The 19,902-nt window shown below is 37.6% G+C and overlaps 1 protein-coding gene across 13 annotated transcripts in view; it reads left to right on the top strand.

Annotated features, from left to right (window-relative positions):
* VSIG1 (V-set and immunoglobulin domain containing 1) overlaps nucleotides 1-19,902 on the top strand; it is a 146,981-nt gene that overhangs the window by 65,472 nt on the left and 61,607 nt on the right. The window contains exon 13 of one of the 13 annotated variants that reach the window (XM_041740992.1): nucleotides 5,450-6,378. The exons of the other annotated variants lie outside the window; for them this stretch is intronic. Within the exon in view, the coding sequence (XP_041596926.1) occupies nucleotide 5,450 (1 nt within the window). The 3' untranslated portion in view covers nucleotides 5,451-6,378. Of the gene's footprint in view, nucleotides 1-5,449; nucleotides 6,379-19,902 lie in introns of those variants that run through there. 13 annotated transcript variants of the gene reach the window in all.

A 19,902-nucleotide genomic window follows, 5' to 3' on the forward strand; every position in this document is an offset into this window, starting at 1 on the left:
GGAAGGAGCCTCAGTGTCCATCGAAAGATGAATTGATAAAGGAGGTGTGGTCTATGTATACAATGGAATTTTACTCAGCCATTAGAAACAACAAATACCCACCATTTGCTTCAAAGTGGATGGAACTGGAGGGTATTATGCTGAGTGAAGTAAGTCAATCGGAGAAGGAGAAGGACAAACATTATATGGTCCATTCATTTGAGGAATATAAAAAATAGTGAAAGGGAATAAAGGGGAAAAGAAAGAAAATGAGTGGAAAATATCAGAGAGGGTGACAGAACATGAGAGACCTCTAACTCTGGGAAACAAACGAGGGGTAATGGAAAGGAAGTTGGGCGGGGGGATGGGGTGACTGGGTGACGGGCACTGAAGGGGGCACTTGATGGGATGAGCACTGGGTGTTATGCTATATGTTGGCAAATTGAACTCCAATAAAAAAATATACAAAAACAAAGAAGAAACAAACAAACAAACAAAAAAACAGAAAAAAAAAAACCACAAAACTTAGTCTCTCATCGCCAGTCTCTGGTCAGGAAAAGTCCCTAAGGGCCTATTTGCACATGTTGTTACCCCCCCCACCCCCCAGCCTCTGTGCACATGTGCAGTGGTCTATGAGCCATGTTGTCTCCTTTTGCTGATGGGGTGCCTGTGGTCATGTGGTTACCAGGGGCTGCATACGCTTGTGAGATTTTCTACTCTAACCCATCAGTATTAGTGTGAAAAGGTTTGTAGTTGTGATAACCCTACAGTTTGTTGCCTCAAGGTAGGCTGTAAGAATGGCAGTATTAATCATTTCATTGCACTGTGACAAGAGTGACCATGTATTGAGATCTCCTCAACAGGAAAGTAAAGTCACAGTATGTCATTTTATTTATACTCTTATGGGAGTCTCAACTCCAGGATATGAAATAAATGTTGAGAGCCTCCTTATGAAAGCAGGGGATCTGGCCCAGAAAGGCAGTTTGAACCTATCGGTGATAAGTCTAGATATATTGCATTCGTGTTCTCCAGTACTAGGTCCTAATTTGCTTACAGCAAAGTAGAGTCGAAAATCAGATTGTTATGCCCAATCTCCCTGGTCTGCCTGTGATGTATTCAAAAGGTGACAGTTGATGTTCACCAGGAAGGGCTCCTTTGGGCCAGTGAGACTGCCTTAGGCCAAGGTAGTTGCAAGTATTTGGAATGTTTAGAAGTTTTCATTTTTTAAAGATTTTATTTATTTATTCATGACAGACACAGAGAGAGAATCAGCGTCATAGGCAGAGGGAGATGCAGGCTCCCTGTGGAGAGCCTGATGTGGGACTTAATCGCAGGACCCTAGGATCATGACCTGAGCCAAAGGCAGATGCTCAACCACTGAGCCACCCAGCTGCCTTAAGAGGTTTTAATTAATTAATTAATTAATTACTCATGAGACACACAGAGAGAGAGACAGGGTCATAGGCAGAGGGCAAAGCAGGCACCCCGAAAGAAGCCTGATATGGGACTTGATCCCAGAGATCATGCCCTGAGCCAAATGCGGACACTCAACTGCTGAACCACCCAGGTGTTCTGGAAGTTTTAATTTTAAAACCCAAATAGAGGGTATCCTGGGTGGCTCAGTGGTTTAGCGCCTGCCTTCAGCCCAAGGCCTGATCCTGGAGTCCCGGGATCAAGTCCTGCATCAGGTTCCCTGCGTGGAGCCTGCTTCTCCCTCTGCCTGTGTCTCTGCACCTCTCTCTCTCTCTCTCTCTCTCTCTCTCTCTCAGAAATAAAATCTTTTTAAAAAATAAAACCCGAATAGATCAAGTAAAAACAAGAAAAGATCAAGTAGTCATTTTAACAAAAAACAAGGTGAAATTGGAGCTCCAGCACTGGGGATATTCTGATCAGGCTGGCCTGTGAGCTGAAGAAGGCCCAGAAGTGGGATGGCTAGTGATTTGGCCAGTGATTTGGGTATTTCAGTGATGCAGAACCCTTGCCACTACAGTCTTGGCCCTGAGTCAATAAGCAACTCCATCCACTCCTACTTCTGTGATCTGAAGGCTGCAGCAGCTTCTGTGGATCTTGACCATGGCTGTAGCTGAAAAACTCCCAGGCCACCAAAGAACATGGTGCCTTTGGGCTGCAGGCTTGGTGGGTCAAGCAGAATGGTGGTAGTTCAGATGCAATAATGGCTGTGAGGAGCCATCAGAGCCCAAGAAATTTGGTCAGCATGGATGCTATAGCTATGCCACCTCAACTTAAGATCATGGACCCACAGAGTTCTGGGGATCCGGTGTGACTGCTATTTCCCAGTTGTATGGGATGCTACCTGGCACTATTGACAATAGATAGAGGCCTTGCTGGACCAGGAGTTAGTATTGAATCCTGAGAGAAGACAAGTGGAGGAGTCAGAAGCTAACCAGTGGTCCTCATTCTAAAAAATCTTGATAATGAAAGAGAGAAAGTGTAAAATAACATGTTACATTTGGCCCAAAGGAAGTGTTAATACTGGGAAGATTTTCTGTCCCTTTTTAGAAGTCCTTTGTATATAAAGGCTGCTCTTAAAAGAAAATTTATTTTGTTACATCTACATTGGCCTTCTAGATGTAAGGACTCTTGCAAATGCCCACTTTTCCTCTTTTTAAAACTTAAAATATTTTGAGATAAATTTCACTATTTTAACCATTTTTTACAGATTTATTTATTTATTTATCCTTTTATTTATTTATTTAGAGAGCATAAATAGAAGGGGCAGAGGGAGAGAGAGAGAATCTCAAGCAGACTCCATGCTGAGCGTGGAGTCCATCGCTTGATTTCATGACCCCGTGATCACAATTTGAGTTGAAACCAAGAGTTGGATGCTTAACCAACTGCACCACCCAGGCCCCCTTATTTTAATCATTTTAAAGAGTGAAATTCAGTGGTTTTTCAGTATATTCACAATGTTATAAAACCAAACTACTATCCAATTCCAGAACATATTAATTACCTCAAAGATAAATCTAGTAGACATTAAGCAGTCACTTTACATTCTACCCCTGTCAATCAATAATGTTTTCTGCCTCTACAGATTTTCCTATTCTGTACATTTCATATAAAGGAAGCATACAACGTGTGACCTTTTGTGTCTGGTTTCTTTCACTTAGCATAATGTTTTCAAGGGTCATCTATGTTTCAACATTTTTTAGCATTTTGTTTTTTTTAATGGATGGATAATATTCCATTGTATGTATATGCTGCATTTTGTTTATCCATATATCAGTTGGTGGATAATTTGGTTTGTATCCAATTTTTGAGTAATGACTAATTTTTTTTAATAAATTAATTTTTATTGGTGTTCAATTTACCAACATACAGAAAAACACCCAGTGCTCATCCCGTCAAGTGTCCCCCTCAGTGCCCATCACCCATTCCCCCCCACCCTCCGCCCTCCTCCCCTTCCACCACCCCTAGTTCGTTTCCCAGAGTTAGGAGTCTTTATGTTCTGTCTCCCTTTCTGATATTTCCCACACATTTCTTCTCCCTTCCCTTATATTCCCTTTCACTATTATTTATATTCCCCAAATGAATGAGAACATGACTAATTATATTAATACTGTTATTAACATTTGTGCACAGCCTATTAAAAACATAGGCTTTTAATTTTTTAAGATTTATTTTATTAAAAATTTTATTTATTTATTCGTGAGAGATACACAGAGAAGGGCAGAGACATAGGCAGAGGGAGAAGCAGTCTCTCTGCAGGGAGCCCAATGTGGGACTCAATCCCAGGACCCTAGGATCACGACCTGAGCCAAAGGCAGATGCTCAACCACTGAGCACCCAGGTCCCCCAAGATTTATTTATTTTAGAGAGAGAGAGTTCTGGGGGAGAGGCAGAGGGAGAGGGAGAAAGAGACTTAAGCCGACTCTGCACTCAGCGTGGAGTCCAACATGTGCTCAATCTAACGTCCCTGAATGCAGTGCAGAGTCTGCTTGTGATCTTCTTTCTCCCTTTGTCCTCCCCATGCTTGCACTTGCATACTCTCTCTCTCTTTAAAATAAATAAAAATAAGTCTTTTTAAAAAAGAAAGTGGTCCGTTTCATTCTTTTCCATGTTGCTGTCCAGTTTTCCCAACACCAGTTGTTGAAGAGACTCTTTCCCATTGGATATTCTTTCCTGATTTGTCAAAGATTAATTGACCATATAGTTGTGGGTTCATTTCACTGATGGAGTCCAGTTTATTTTTTGTTTGGTTGATTGCCCTCTTGGTATCTTATTTAAAAAATGACTGCCTAATCCAAAGTGTGTGTGTGTGTATGTATATATATATATATATATATATATATATATATATATATATACTTAGACTATGTTTTCTTCTAAGTGTTTTTTGAGTGTTACTTACATTTAGGTCTTCAATTAACTTTGAATTAATTTTTGTATATTATTTGAATTAGGGGTCAAATTGTGATTATTTTTTTAATGTGGATATTCATTGTTCCAGTACTATTTGTTGAAAAAAATGCTGTTTTTTCCCCATTGAATGATCTTCTCATACTTGTTAAAAATAAATTGCCCATAGATGTATGGATTTATTTCTGGACTCTCAACTTTGTCCACCGATCTACAGGTCTGTCCTTATGACAGTATCCCACTGTTTTGATTCCTCTAGGTTTGTAGTAAGTTTTGAAGTTGTAAAGTGTTAGTTCTCCAGCTTTGTTCTTGCTTTTCAAGATTGAATTTGTTATTCTGGGTTCCTTGCCAGAATAACATTCTGGCATTCATTTCCATATGAATTTTAGCATCAGATCGTCAATTTCTCCAGAAAAGTCCTTTGGAATTTTGATAAGGACTACTTTGAGTCTGTAGATTAATCCATTGAGTATTGCCATCTTAAGAGTATTAAGTCCTCACGCTGCTTTTTGGAAGTACTAGCAGCTGTTAGAAAACCCTGTTGTTAGTGTAGCATGCCAAAATAAACAAACAAACAAACAAAAAACAAATGAAAGGCATACTGTTTTCTGTATATATGTTAGTCTGTTGATTCCTTGCTATCTGGTAGGCTAGAGTCAATCCTGTAAGTTCAGCTAGTTATGCTAAGTTGACTTCAGGAAGGATATTTTATTCAAAAAGCTGTTGGGAAATGGTGACAGCATATTCAACTTCAGAATATACTTGATTAGTCTCAAGATATGACTTGTCTACAAGGAATCCTTAGTCGGGGTTTAATAGACATGTTTCAAGGAAATAAGAGAGAGAAAAGTAGGGGCACCTGGGTGGCTCAGCTGGTTAAGTGCCTTTGGCTTAGGTCATGATCCCTGGGTCCTGGGATTGAACTCTGAGTTGGGCTCCCTACTCAGCAGGGAGTCTGCTTCTCCCTCTATCTCTGCCACTCTTCATACCCCCACTCATGCTTTCTCTCTCTCTCTCATAAATAAATAAATAAGTAAATAAATAAACAAGAGAGGGAGGCAGGTAAAGTTCTTTTTCTTTTCTTTTGCAGGTAAAGTTCTTAAGTGAAATTTAAACAATCATGAAGTTCTCCCTTCTCTGGAAGACAAAATATGATGACACCAAAATATATAATTGGCCAATAAACAGTGAAGACACTCTGCAACATTAGTCATCAGGAAAATTTAAATCAAAACCACATTGTGATAGCTGCTTTGTATCCACGTGGATGGCTATAATCAAAAAAGACAAGTGTTGTGAAGATGTGGAAGTGTAAATACTATACATTGCTGGTAGGAGTGGCATAGTCACTATAGAAGAGTTTGATAATTTCTCAAAAGGTTAAATATAGAATTAAATGATCTAGCAATTTCATTACTAGGCATACACCTAGGAGAATTAAAAATGTACATCCACACACAAACTTGTGCATGAATGTTCATAGTAACATTCATATTAGCCAAAAAGTGGAAACAACCTAAATGTCTACCAACTGATGAATGGTTAAACAAAACACAGTATATGCATACAATGGAATATTATTTAGCAAGAAAAACTGATGAAGTACTGATACTTCATAATACAACATTAATGAACCTTAAAGAATAATAGGTGAAAAAAGCCAGACACAAAAGCCCACATATGGTTTGATTCTATTGACATGAAAAGTCCAGAATATACAAATCTATAGAAATAGAAGGAGGAATAATGGTTGGCCATGGTTGGGGGAAAGAGGGACCAAGAAGTGACTACTAATAAGTATGGATTTGCTTTTGGGGATTATGAAAATCTTTGCAAATTAGATAGTGGTTATGGTTGCACAACATTGTGAATATACCAAAAACCCCTTAATTATACACTACAAAAGGATAAAGTTTATGACATGTGAATTGTGTCTCATTTTAAAAAATATTTTATTTATTTCTTTGAGAGAGTGAGAGCAAGTGAAGAGAGGAAGAGATGCTGAAGCAGACTCTGCACTGAGCACAGAGACAGCCACAGAGCTTGATCTCACAACTGTGAGATCATGACCTGAATTAAAACCAAGAGTCAGACACTTAACCGACTAAGCCACCCAGTCACCCCAATTATATTTCAATTTTTAAAAAGAGTATGATTCCTATAGAATTTGAATTAGGGGTCAAATTGTGATTATTGATAATGATAATATCATTATTATTAGATGATAATATATGCTGAGGAGGGAAACAGAAATTAATAGGAAGTGACTCTGGGAACAGAGAAATGTCAAGTGCTTTGGTGAAAAGAGTTTGAATTGCATAGATACCATTAGGTAGAAAGGTGACCCCAAGATTAAGTATAGTTGCAGCTACTGCCCTTAGAGAAGAGAGATACTTTTAACTACTGGGTATAGAAAAAGGTTGTAATACCCAATGAGTCTCTGATTTTCATTGTATTTCTGAGATAAAACCCTAAGAACTTAACCATTCCTTTTACGTATAAACAGAAAAGAAATACTTAGTATAATTTGGGGGTGCCTCAGAATGGTAGGGCTGTGGATAGTAACTTTGAATTCCTCTTAAAGCTAACTCTGTAGTGACCTCTGAAGGCAGAAGATTAGGGATGCCAATTTTAGTCATGTCATGGTAGATGGCAGTTAATTCTGAAAAGTTGGGAATCAACCACCTGCAATATACTCTCAATCCTCTATATCTGCTAAATTGTCTTTTGGTAATAGGATGAGGACAGTTTTGAATGGCTTTACTTCTATCTACTCAGAGGGATTTGTATTCCTAGGTTATATCAGGTTTTAGAGAGTGAATCTGAGTCCAACAAAGTTGTAATTTATCTTTACAAACTGCATGTACTTTCATAGTCCAAATTTCCAAGAGATAGAGAGCCCTCTTGAGAAGGGATTAGATCAGGTGGATATAAGAGCAACTCACCTACATGTTGGATTAAGATAGAGGAACAGAGAAATTGTAAGTCTTAGAGATTATGGTTGAGAACCTGAGATAAGTGTGAAGGGGTTTCAGTGAGGTCTTGTGGCATTAGAGTTAACACAACAAAGTTGCTGTTTTTCCCATGTTAAGGTGAAAAGGAATTGGAAATCAAGATGTAAGGGAACACTAAAGAAGACTAAACAGACATCTACTACTCTGAAGTGTGTTGAATTTGGAAGTATAGAAACCAGGATAGTGTTTGGGTTGGGGACTGTAAAGAAATGTGGGCAATACCATATCATTTATAGCCTTTATGTCTTGTATAAAGTGGTACCTATGCCCATTAGTCTGTTTTTACTGGATGGTTAGGAGTTTGAAGGCACTAGTTCAAAGAATGATTAAGCCTTTAACTATGAAATCTGCCACAATGGTCATACTCCCTCTGGTGCTTCGGGTTTTAGGGAATACTGGCCAGTTCAGCCAGAGGCAGTGTGGGGTCAATATAGACTTGTAAAGGTTCTATCTATGTACTTTATTCTTTCCCATGTCTGTAGATGATGGAGCCCAGAGGATATTGGATACTGAAGAAATTAAACTGAAAACTGAAGTAATTTTAAGGGAATTCAGGAGTAGTCTTTAGGTTGTACTTAGTTAGTTGAGGGAAGCCACCATAAGATGACATACTGAGCTATCAGACTCTAAGAGATCAAGAAAAAGGCCTTTGGGGTACACACCTAATAGTAGTTACCCACTGTGCCCAAAGGTCTATTCTCAATAGGTTGAGGAGGGTGGAAGTCCTGCAGCAAAAGGCATACTGAGAAGTTAAGAGTCCCTAAGAGATAGCAAATGGTTAGAAGAGAGGGAGAAAATGTGTTCAATGGGTAAGTCCCACCTGAGATTTTTTAATTATCCTGGCAAAGGATGGTGGGAAACTAGAAGCAATTAAAGGTATCAAGTATAGCTCCAGTGTCTACTAAAAATGAGATTTAACGATCATTTATGAATACAGAAAGTTATTCCTTGTTTGCTGATCCAAAGGCAATTGGGGAAAGTAGAGGATGCCTTTCTTTGGGGAGGGAAATCACTTCCTGTTTATACATCTGTCAGTGGACACTTGAGCTGCTTCCATAATTAATCTATTGTAAATAATGGTACAATAAGTGTAGGAGTGAATATATCCTTTCGAATTAGTGTTTACATATTTTTGGGTGTAGACTGAGTAGTGTGATTACTGGATCATATGATAATTCTATTTTTAATTTTTTGAGGACGTCCATACTGTTTTCCACAGTGGTTTCATCAGTTTGCATTACTACTCCAAGGGTTCCTTTTTTCTACATCCTTCCCAACACTTGTTTCTTGAGTTTTTGAGGTTAGCCATTCTGACAGGTGTGAGCTAATATCTCATTGTGCTTTTGATTTGCATTTCCCTAGTGATGGTGATGTTGAACATCTTTTCATATGTCTATTGGTCATCCGTGTGTCTTTTGGGAAATGTCTATTCATGTTTTCTGCCCATTTTTTATTTGGACTATTATATATTTTTGGTGTTGAATTGTATAAGTTCTGTATATATTTTGGATATTAACCTTTTATCAGATGTCATTTGTGAATATCTTCTCCCATTCAGTAGGCTGCCTTTTAGTTTTGATGATTATTTCCTTTGCTCTGCAGGAGCTTTTTATTTTGATGTACTCCCAATAGTTTATTTTTGCTTTTGTTTATCTTGCCTTAGGAGACATATTAAGAAAAATGTTATTACAGCTGATGTCAGAGAAAATACTGCCTTGCTCTCTTCTAGGATGTTTATGGTTTCAGATCTCACATTTAAGTCCTTAATCCATTTAAAAATTTTTAATTCTAGTATATATATTCTAATTCTAATATATATGTATATATATATATATATATATTGCAGTGTTAGTTTCAAGTGTACAATATAGTGATTCAATTCCATACATCACCCAGTGTACACCATGAGAAGATTCCTTAATCCATTTTGAGTTTATTTTTGTGTATGGTATAAGAAAAAGTCCAGTGTCATTCTTTTGCACGTAACTGTCCGGTTTTCTCAACACCATTCGTTGAATAGACTATCTTTTTCACATCGCATATTATTTCCTCCTTTGTCAAAGATTAATTGACCATATAATTGTCAATTTGTTTTGGGGATTTCTATTATGTTACATTGATCTATGTGTCTATTTCTGTGCTGGCACCATATTGTTTTGATTACTAGAGTTCTGTAATATAAATCTGCAATTGTAATATGTCCAGTTTTTTTTTTCTTTTTCAGGATTGCTTTGGCTACTCAGGGACTTTTGTGGTTCCATAGAAATTTTAGGATTGTTTGTTCTAGTTTTGTGAAAATGCTGTTGGTATTTTGATGGGGATTGTATTAAACTTGTAGATTGCTTTGTTCCATATGGACATTTTAATAATATTTTTCCTTCCAATGTATGAAATGAAATATATTTCCAATTGTTTGTGTTAATATTTTTCATCAGTGCTTTATACTTTTTGGAGTACAGGTCTTTCACTTCTTTGGTTAAATTTATTTCTAGATATTTTATTATTTTTGGTACAATTGTAAATGGGATTATTTTCTTAATTTTTCTTTCTGATGCTTCATTATTAGTGTTGAGAAATGCAACCGATTTATGTACATTGATTTTTGTATCCCACAACCTTACTGAATTGATCACTTCTAGTAAATTTTTTTGGTGGAGTCTTTAGGGTTTTCTCTATATAATGTCACCTGCAAATAGTGAAAGTTTTACATCTTCCTTACCAATTTGAATGTCTTTATTCCTTTTAATTGTCTGATTGCTATGGCTAGGACTTCCAGTACTATGTTGAACAAGACATCCTTGTCTTGTTCCTGTTTTTAGGGGAAAAAGCTCTCATACTTCCCCATTGCGTATAATGTTAGCTTTGTGTTTTCATATTTGGCCTTTATTATGTAGGAGGGAAACAGAAATTAATAGGAAGTGACTCTGGGAACAGAGAAATGTCAAGTGCTTTGGTGAAAAGAGTTTGAATTGCATAGATACCATTAGGTAGAAAGGTGACCCAAGATTAAGTATAGTTGCAGCTACTGCCCTTAGAGAAGAGAGATACTTTTAACTACTGGGTATAGAAAAAGGTTGTAATACCCAATGAGTCTCTGATTTTCATTGTATTTCTGAGATAAAACCCTAAGAACTTAACCATTCCTTTTACGTATAAACAGAAAAGAAATACTTAGTATAATTTGGGGGTGCCTCAGAATGGTAGGGCTGTGGATAGTAACTTTGAATTCCTCTTAAAGCTAACTCTGTAGTGACCTCTGAAGGCAGAAGATTAGGGATGCCAATTTTAGTCATGTCATGGTAGATGGCAGTTAATTCTGAAAAGTTGGGAATCAACCACCTGCAATATACTCTCAATCCTCTATATCTGCTAAATTGTCTTTTGGTAATAGGATGAGGACAGTTTTGAATGGCTTTACTTCTATCTACTCAGAGGGATTTGTATTCCTAGGTTATATCAGGTTTTAGAGAGTGAATCTGAGTCCAACAAAGTTGTAATTTATCTTTACAAACTGCATGTACTTTCATAGTCCAAATTTCCAAGAGATAGAGAGCCCTCTTGAGAAGGGATTAGATCAGGTGGATATAAGAGCAACTCACCTACATGTTGGATTAAGATAGAGGAACAGAGAAATTGTAAGTCTTAGAGATTATGGTTGAGAACCTGAGATAAGTGTGAAGGGGTTTCAGTGAGGTCTTGTGGCATTAGAGTTAACACAACAAAGTTGCTGTTTTTCCCATGTTAAGGTGAAAAGGAATTGGAAATCAAGATGTAAGGGAACACTAAAGAAGACTAAACAGACATCTACTACTCTGAAGTGTGTTGAATTTGGAAGTATAGAAACCAGGATAGTGTTTGGGTTGGGGACTGTAAAGAAATGTGGGCAATACCATATCATTTATAGCCTTTATGTCTTGTATAAAGTGGTACCTATGCCCATTAGTCTGTTTTTACTGGATGGTTAGGAGTTTGAAGGCACTAGTTCAAAGAATGATTAAGCCTTTAACTATGAAATCTGCCACAATGGTCATACTCCCTCTGGTGCTTCGGGTTTTAGGGAATACTGGCCAGTTCAGCCAGAGGCAGTGTGGGGTCAATATAGACTTGTAAAGGTTCTATCTATGTACTTTATTCTTTCCCATGTCTGTAGATGATGGAGCCCAGAGGATATTGGATACTGAAGAAATTAAACTGAAAACTGAAGTAATTTTAAGGGAATTCAGGAGTAGTCTTTAGGTTGTACTTAGTTAGTTGAGGGAAGCCACCATAAGATGACATACTGAGCTATCAGACTCTAAGAGATCAAGAAAAAGGCCTTTGGGGTACACACCTAATAGTAGTTACCCACTGTGCCCAAAGGTCTATTCTCAATAGGTTGAGGAGGGTGGAAGTCCTGCAGCAAAAGGCATACTGAGAAGTTAAGAGTCCCTAAGAGATAGCAAATGGTTAGAAGAGAGGGAGAAAATGTGTTCAATGGGTAAGTCCCACCTGAGATTTTTTAATTATCCTGGCAAAGGATGGTGGGAAACTAGAAGCAATTAAAGGTATCAAGTATAGCTCCAGTGTCTACTAAAAATGAGATTTAACGATCATTTATGAATACAGAAAGTTATTCCTTGTTTGCTGATCCAAAGGCAATTGGGGAAAGTAGAGGATGCCTTTCTTTGGGGAGGGAAATCACTTCCTGTTTATACATCTGTCAGTGGACACTTGAGCTGCTTCCATAATTAATCTATTGTAAATAATGGTACAATAAGTGTAGGAGTGAATATATCCTTTCGAATTAGTGTTTACATATTTTTGGGTGTAGACTGAGTAGTGTGATTACTGGATCATATGATAATTCTATTTTTAATTTTTTGAGGACGTCCATACTGTTTTCCACAGTGGTTTCATCAGTTTGCATTACTACTCCAAGGGTTCCTTTTTTCTACATCCTTCCCAACACTTGTTTCTTGAGTTTTTGAGGTTAGCCATTCTGACAGGTGTGAGCTAATATCTCATTGTGCTTTTGATTTGCATTTCCCTAGTGATGGTGATGTTGAACATCTTTTCATATGTCTATTGGTCATCCGTGTGTCTTTTGGGAAATGTCTATTCATGTTTTCTGCCCATTTTTTATTTGGACTATTATATATTTTTGGTGTTGAATTGTATAAGTTCTGTATATATTTTGGATATTAACCTTTTATCAGATGTCATTTGTGAATATCTTCTCCCATTCAGTAGGCTGCCTTTTAGTTTTGATGATTATTTCCTTTGCTCTGCAGGAGCTTTTTATTTTGATGTACTCCCAATAGTTTATTTTTGCTTTTGTTTATCTTGCCTTAGGAGACATATTAAGAAAAATGTTATTACAGCTGATGTCAGAGAAAATACTGCCTTGCTCTCTTCTAGGATGTTTATGGTTTCAGATCTCACATTTAAGTCCTTAATCCATTTAAAAATTTTTAATTCTAGTATATATATTCTAATTCTAATATATATGTATATATATATATATATATATTGCAGTGTTAGTTTCAAGTGTACAATATAGTGATTCAATTCCATACATCACCCAGTGTACACCATGAGAAGATTCCTTAATCCATTTTGAGTTTATTTTTGTGTATGGTATAAGAAAAAGTCCAGTGTCATTCTTTTGCACGTAACTGTCCGGTTTTCTCAACACCATTCGTTGAATAGACTATCTTTTTCACATCGCATATTATTTCCTCCTTTGTCAAAGATTAATTGACCATATAATTGTCAATTTGTTTTGGGGATTTCTATTATGTTACATTGATCTATGTGTCTATTTCTGTGCTGGCACCATATTGTTTTGATTACTAGAGTTCTGTAATATAAATCTGCAATTGTAATATGTCCAGTTTTTTTTTTCTTTTTCAGGATTGCTTTGGCTACTCAGGGACTTTTGTGGTTCCATAGAAATTTTAGGATTGTTTGTTCTAGTTTTGTGAAAATGCTGTTGGTATTTTGATGGGGATTGTATTAAACTTGTAGATTGCTTTGTTCCATATGGACATTTTAATAATATTTTTCCTTCCAATGTATGAAATGAAATATATTTCCAATTGTTTGTGTTAATATTTTTCATCAGTGCTTTATACTTTTTGGAGTACAGGTCTTTCACTTCTTTGGTTAAATTTATTTCTAGATATTTTATTATTTTTGGTACAATTGTAAATGGGATTATTTTCTTAATTTTTCTTTCTGATGCTTCATTATTAGTGTTGAGAAATGCAACCGATTTATGTACATTGATTTTTGTATCCCACAACCTTACTGAATTGATCACTTCTAGTAAATTTTTTTGGTGGAGTCTTTAGGGTTTTCTCTATATAATGTCACCTGCAAATAGTGAAAGTTTTACATCTTCCTTACCAATTTGAATGTCTTTATTCCTTTTAATTGTCTGATTGCTATGGCTAGGACTTCCAGTACTATGTTGAACAAGACATCCTTGTCTTGTTCCTGTTTTTAGGGGAAAAAGCTCTCATACTTCCCCATTGCGTATAATGTTAGCTTTGTGTTTTCATATTTGGCCTTTATTATGTTGAAATATTTCCCTCTAAACTTACTTTTTTAAAAATATTTTATTTATTCATGAGAGAGAGAGAGAGAGAGAGAGAGAGAGAGAGAGAGAGAAGAGAAGCAGGATCCACACAGGGAGCCTGATGTGGGACTCGATTCTGGGACCCCAGGATCATGCCCTGGGCCGAAGGCAGGTGCTCAACCACTGAGCCACCCAGGTGTCCCTAAACTTACTTTGTTGAGAGTTTTTATCATGAAACGATATTGTGCTTTGTCAAGTTCTTTTTCTGCATCTACTGAAATGATCATATGGTTTTTATCCTTTCTCTTATTGATGTGATATATTACATTGATTTGCAAACACTGAACCAGGAATTGCATCCCAGGAATAAATCCCACTTGTTGTGAATGCTTTTCTAAAATTTATTGTGGGATTCAGTTTCGTAATATTTTGTTGAGAATTTTTGCATCTATGTCCATCAGAGATACTGGCCTGTAGCTCTCTTTTTTGTAGTGTCTTTATCTGGTTTTGGTATCAGGGTAATGCTATCCTCATAGAATGAATTTAGAAAAATTTCCTTGCTCTTCAATTTTTTTGAATAGTTTGAGAAAAACAGGCATTAACTCTTCTTTAAATGTTTAGTAGAAATCACCTGTGAAGCCATCTGATCCTGGACTTTTGTTTGTTGGAAACTTTTTGATTATGGATTCTATTTCATTCCTGCTAATAGATCTGTTCAAATTTTCTATTTCTTCCTGATTCAGTTTTAGGAGGTTATATGTTTCTAGGAATTGATCCACTTCTTCTAGATTTTCCAACTTGTTGGCATATAATTTTTCATAATATTCTCTTGTAATCCTTTGTATTTCTGTGGTGTTGTTGTTATTTTTCCTCTTTCACTTCTGATTTTGTTTGTTTGAATCTACTTTCTCCCTCTTTCTTATTCTCTCTTTTTTGATGAGTTTGTCTAAAGGTTCATCAACTTTTCTGATCCTTTCATAGAACTAACTCCTGGTTTCATTGATCTATCATTTTTAGTTTCTATTTCATTTATTTTTGCTCTAATCTTCATTATTTCCTTCCTTCTACTGGTTTTGGACTTTGTTCTTTTTCTAGATCCTTTAAGTGTAAGGTTAGGTTGTTTGAGATTTTTCTTGCTTCTTGAGGTAGGCATGTATTGCTCTAACCTTCTTGCTTAGAACAGCTTTTGTTGCATCTCAAAGATTTTGGACCATTGTGTTTTCATTTTTATCTGTGTCCACGTATATTTTTATTTCCTCTTTTATTTTTTGATTGACACATTCATTATTTACTAGCATGTTATTTAACCTCCAGTTACTTGTGATTTCCAGATTTATTATTTTTTTTGGTTCATATCTAGCTTCATAGCATTGAGTTCAGAAAAGATGCATGTTATGACTTCAATCTTTTTGAATTTGTTAAGACCTGATTTGTGATACAGTATGTGATCTATTCTGGAGAATGGTTCATGTGTACTTGAAAAGACTATATTCTGCTGTTCTAGGATGGAATCTTCTGAATACATCTGTTAAATCCATATGGTCCAAGGTGTCATTCACAGCCCGTTTCCTTGTTAATGTTCAGTTTGGATAATCTGTCCATTGATATGAGTGGGGTGTTAAAAGTTCCCTACCATTATGGTATTGCTATTGACTAGTTCCTTTATGTTTGTTATTAACTGTCTTATGTATTTTGATGCTCCCATGTTGGGGGCATAAATATTTATAATTCTCATATCTTCTTGTTGGATTATTCCCTTTCTGGTTACGTAATGTCTTTCTTTGTGCCTTGTTATGGTCTTTGTTTTAAAGTTAATTTTTGTGGACAGTCCAGGTGGCCCAGCGGTTTAGCCCCGCCTTTGGCCCAGGGTGTGATCCTGGAGACCCAGGATCGAGTCCTGCATCGGGCTCCCTGCATGGAGCCTGCTTCTCCCTTTGCCTGTGTCTCTGCCTCTCTCTGTGTGTCTCTAATGAATAAATTTAAAAAAATATTTTAAAAAAAATAAAGTCGGGATCCCTGGGTGGCGCAGCGGTTTGGCGCCTGCCTTTGGCCCAGGGCGCGATCCTGGAGACCCGGGATCGAATCCCACATCAGGCTCCCAGTGCATGGAGCCTGCTTCTCCCTCTGCCTGTGTCTCTGCCTCTCTCTCTCTCTCTCTCTGTGACTATCATAAATAAATAAAAAATTTTTAAAAAAATAAAGTCTATTTTTGTCTGATACAAGTATTAATACCCTAGCTTTTATTCACAACCATTTGTATGATAAATGCTTCTTCATCCTTTCACTTTCAAACTGCATATTTCTTTAGCTCTGAAATAAGTCCCTTGTAGGTAGCATATAGATAAGTCTTTTTTTTTTTAATCCATTACATCACCCTATGTCTTTTGAAATTTTTTTTAAATTTTTAATTTTTTTAGAGAGGTAAAGAAAGAGGGAGTGGGCAGAGGGAGAGAGAGAATCTTAAGCAGGCTCCATGCCCAGTGTGGAGCCCAACATGGGGCTTGATCTCACAACCTTGAGATAATGACCTAAGCCAAAATCAAAAGTCAGATACTTAACTGACTGAGCCACCCAGGTACCCCACCCTATGTCTTTTGATTTGAGTATTTTTTTTAATTTTTTTATTTATTTATGATAGTCACAGAGAGAGAGAGAGAGAGAGGCAGAGACACAGGCAGAGGGAGAGGGAGAAGCAGGCTCCATGCACCGGGAGCCCGACGTGGGATTCGATCCTGGGTCTCCAGGATTGCGCCCTGGGCCAAAGGCAGGCGCCAAACCGCTGCGCCACCCAGGGATCCCTGATTTGAGTATTTAGTCCATTTACAGTCAAAGCAATTATTGATAAGTATGTATCTATTGCCATTTTGTTACTTATTCTATGGTTGTTTTTGTATTTCTTCCCTATTCTTTTCTTCCTTTGCTCTCTTCTCTTAGGACTAGGCTTTCTTTAGGTATATGGTGTCATCCTTTATATATTTTTTTTATTTTGTGAGTCATTTACAGATATTTTTATTGCTTTTGTGCTTCCTACTTTTGTTACTTTTACTTATGGTCTTTCCTTTATACTCAAAGACTCCCCTGTAACATATCTTTTAGGGCTAGTATAGTGGTCATCAACTCCTTTAATTTTTGTTTGTCTGGAAAACGCTTTATCTCTTCTTCTAATCTAAGTGATAGCCTTGCTGGATACAGTCTTCTTGGCTGCAGAGTTTTTCATTTCAGTACTTTGAACATATATCGTGCCAATCTCTTCTGGCCTGCAAAGTGTCTGCTAAAAAATTTAGGCCTAATAGGATGTCCCTTTGTATGTTTTCTTTTATTTTGCTGCTTTAAAATTTTTCTCTTTATTACTATTTTCTGCCATTTTAATTACTGTGTCTTGGTGTGGACCTCCTTGGGTTGATTTTGTTGGGGTGTCTCTGTGCCACCTGGACCTGGATTTCTGTTTCCTTTTCCAGATTAGGGACGTTTTCAGCTATGATTTCTTCAAATAACTCTTTTGCCCCCTTTTATCTCTCTTCTCATTCTGGGATCCCTATAATGTGAATTTCATTTATTTTTATTTATATATATATATATATATATTATTGAAGTTCAATTTGCCAACATATAGTATAACACCCAGTGCTCATCCCACCAAGTGCCCTCCTTAGAAGATGTGGCATACATATACAATGGAATATTACTCAGCCATTAGAAAGGACGAATACCCACCATTTGCTTTGACGTAATGTGAATTTTATTATGCTTAATGGTGTTGGTAAGTTCTCTAAGTCCTTTCTAATTTTGCTTTATTTTTTTTCTCACACCTACTCAGCTTGATTACTTTCCATTACTTTGTCCTCTAGATCACTGATTAATTCTTCTGCTCCTTTTACTCTGCTATTTATTTCATCTATTATATTTTTAATTTCATGTATTGTGTTCTTCATCTCTGATTGGTTCTTTTTGTCTCTTTAGAGTCTCACTGATCTCCTCCACCCTTTTCTCAAGTACAGTGAGTATCTTTATGATCATTACTTTAAATTCTCTATCAGGCATATTATTTATCTCCATTTTGTCAGGTCTCTTGCTGTGATTTTGCCCTATTCTTTCCTTTGGGACATATTCCTCCATCTCCTCATTTTGTCTACCTCTCTGTGTCTGTTTCTTTGTGTTAGGAAAGTCAGCTACATCTCTTGTTCTTGCAAGTAGTGGTCTTTTGAAGATGAGTTTCTGTAGTGCCTTGCTGTGTAATGTCCCCTGTTCATCAGAACCTGGAGCTTCAAGTGTGTCTCCTATGTGTGTTGTGTGTGCCCCTTGCTGTTGTGGCTGAGGAGGCTTTTCCTTCGATTCAGTTGTCTGCAGTGCCTTTCTTTTTCGGTTGTGGGCAGTGTTTGGTTCCTATGGTTTTGGTGGGCCAGCGTGGGGCCTCCTTGGGCTTGAGCTGAGTCAGACCAGGCATTTTCCAGAGATGCAGTAGCACCACACTACAGAGTGCTTTCCCTGTTTTGTTCCCTGAGAAACTTTCATTGGTAGATGGGATCTGCAATTAGACTGGCTCTCTGCCCCCAGCCCCACTGCTGGGGCTACAGTCTGATTGATGTGTGTGTTTATCTTTTCCTCTTCCCAGGACAGGAGCCACTTTGAGGTGGTACTTGTCACTGTTGAGGCTTGCTTGCACACTGCCAGGCTTGTGGCACCACATTGTGTGGGCTCTGCCTAAGAGCATATTGGAGGGGCAGATCTGCAAAATGTGAGTGGGGGTAAGTACTACACTAGGAAGGTTTGCATGCTGGACCTCTGCAAGAGGGCACCTGTCACCACCACCTGGACTGAGGCCAGCCAGGTTGTAGGGGAGAGATCTGCAAAGTTTGTGGGTGTGGGGATGGGAGATATGGTGTTAGCAAGGTTTGTGCCAATTCTCTGGAGGAGGAAACCTGTAAGTACCAGGACTACAACAGTTGTGGTTGGAGAGAATGGATCCACAAAGCATGGAGGTGCTGGGTACGTGTTGTTAGCAAGTTAGGTAGCAAGTGCTGCCATTGCACTGGTTCCTGCAGATGGTTATGTGTTTATGCTGGGCTGCAGGAGAGGGAAATGGAGCCTTCCAGTTCTTTTGTTCCTGGAGGAGTCTCCCAATGATCTCTGTCCCTCTTGGATACACACTTAAATTAGTAACTCTCTCTCTCGTATGATCCAGTTATTTTTCAAACCAGTGCTTCGTTGCTATATCTCCATGGGCTGTTTGTTGTACTATCTCCTTAAGGGTGGGCACTCAGTTTACCCTCCTACTCCCAGTTCTTCCAGAGCTAAGCCCACTCATTTTTTAAATCCTAGGTTTTAAGTCCTACTAGTTGTAAGAACTCATGCGCTCAGTCCCTCTGATTTTCAAAACCAAATGTCATAATTATTTGTCTTCCCCATACAGGCTCCATGGTGTGATAAGCTCTTTTTCTCCCTTCTCAGTGCCCATGGCTCTCTTCCTTCCAGAGACAGTCCAGTGGGTCTGTTTACCTTCCCACTGAGTCTCAAGCCTTCCTACCCTCTTCAATATGGCCTCTTCTCTAGATTTAGTTTCGGAGGTTGTTCTGCCAGTCTTCAGGTTGTTTTCTGGGTTACTTACATTGGTGTGAATGTTATCTCATTGTACCCATGGGGTGAGGTGAGTTTAGGGTCCTCCTACTTGGCCATCCTCCCAGCATCTCTCTTCAGAATCACTGTATTTATGACTGAGCCACGTTTGTAGGGTTGCCAGATAAAACACAGGATGTCTAATTAAATTTAGATACCAGATGTAATGAATCATTTTTTTTAGTGTGTGTCCCAGATATTTCATGAGACATACTCATGCTAATACATTACTCGTCATTTATCTGAAATTCAAAATTTCCTGTATTTTTGTTTTTTTAATCTGACAACCCAGGTTGTGTCTTGTTTCCTGGCCAAAGCAGGACATTTGCAAGCCCCTGTCATTTTCTCTGCAATATC

This window comes from Vulpes lagopus, chromosome X (assembly GCF_018345385.1).
Source record: "Vulpes lagopus strain Blue_001 chromosome X, ASM1834538v1, whole genome shotgun sequence".
NCBI lineage: Eukaryota > Metazoa > Chordata > Mammalia > Carnivora > Canidae > Vulpes > Vulpes lagopus.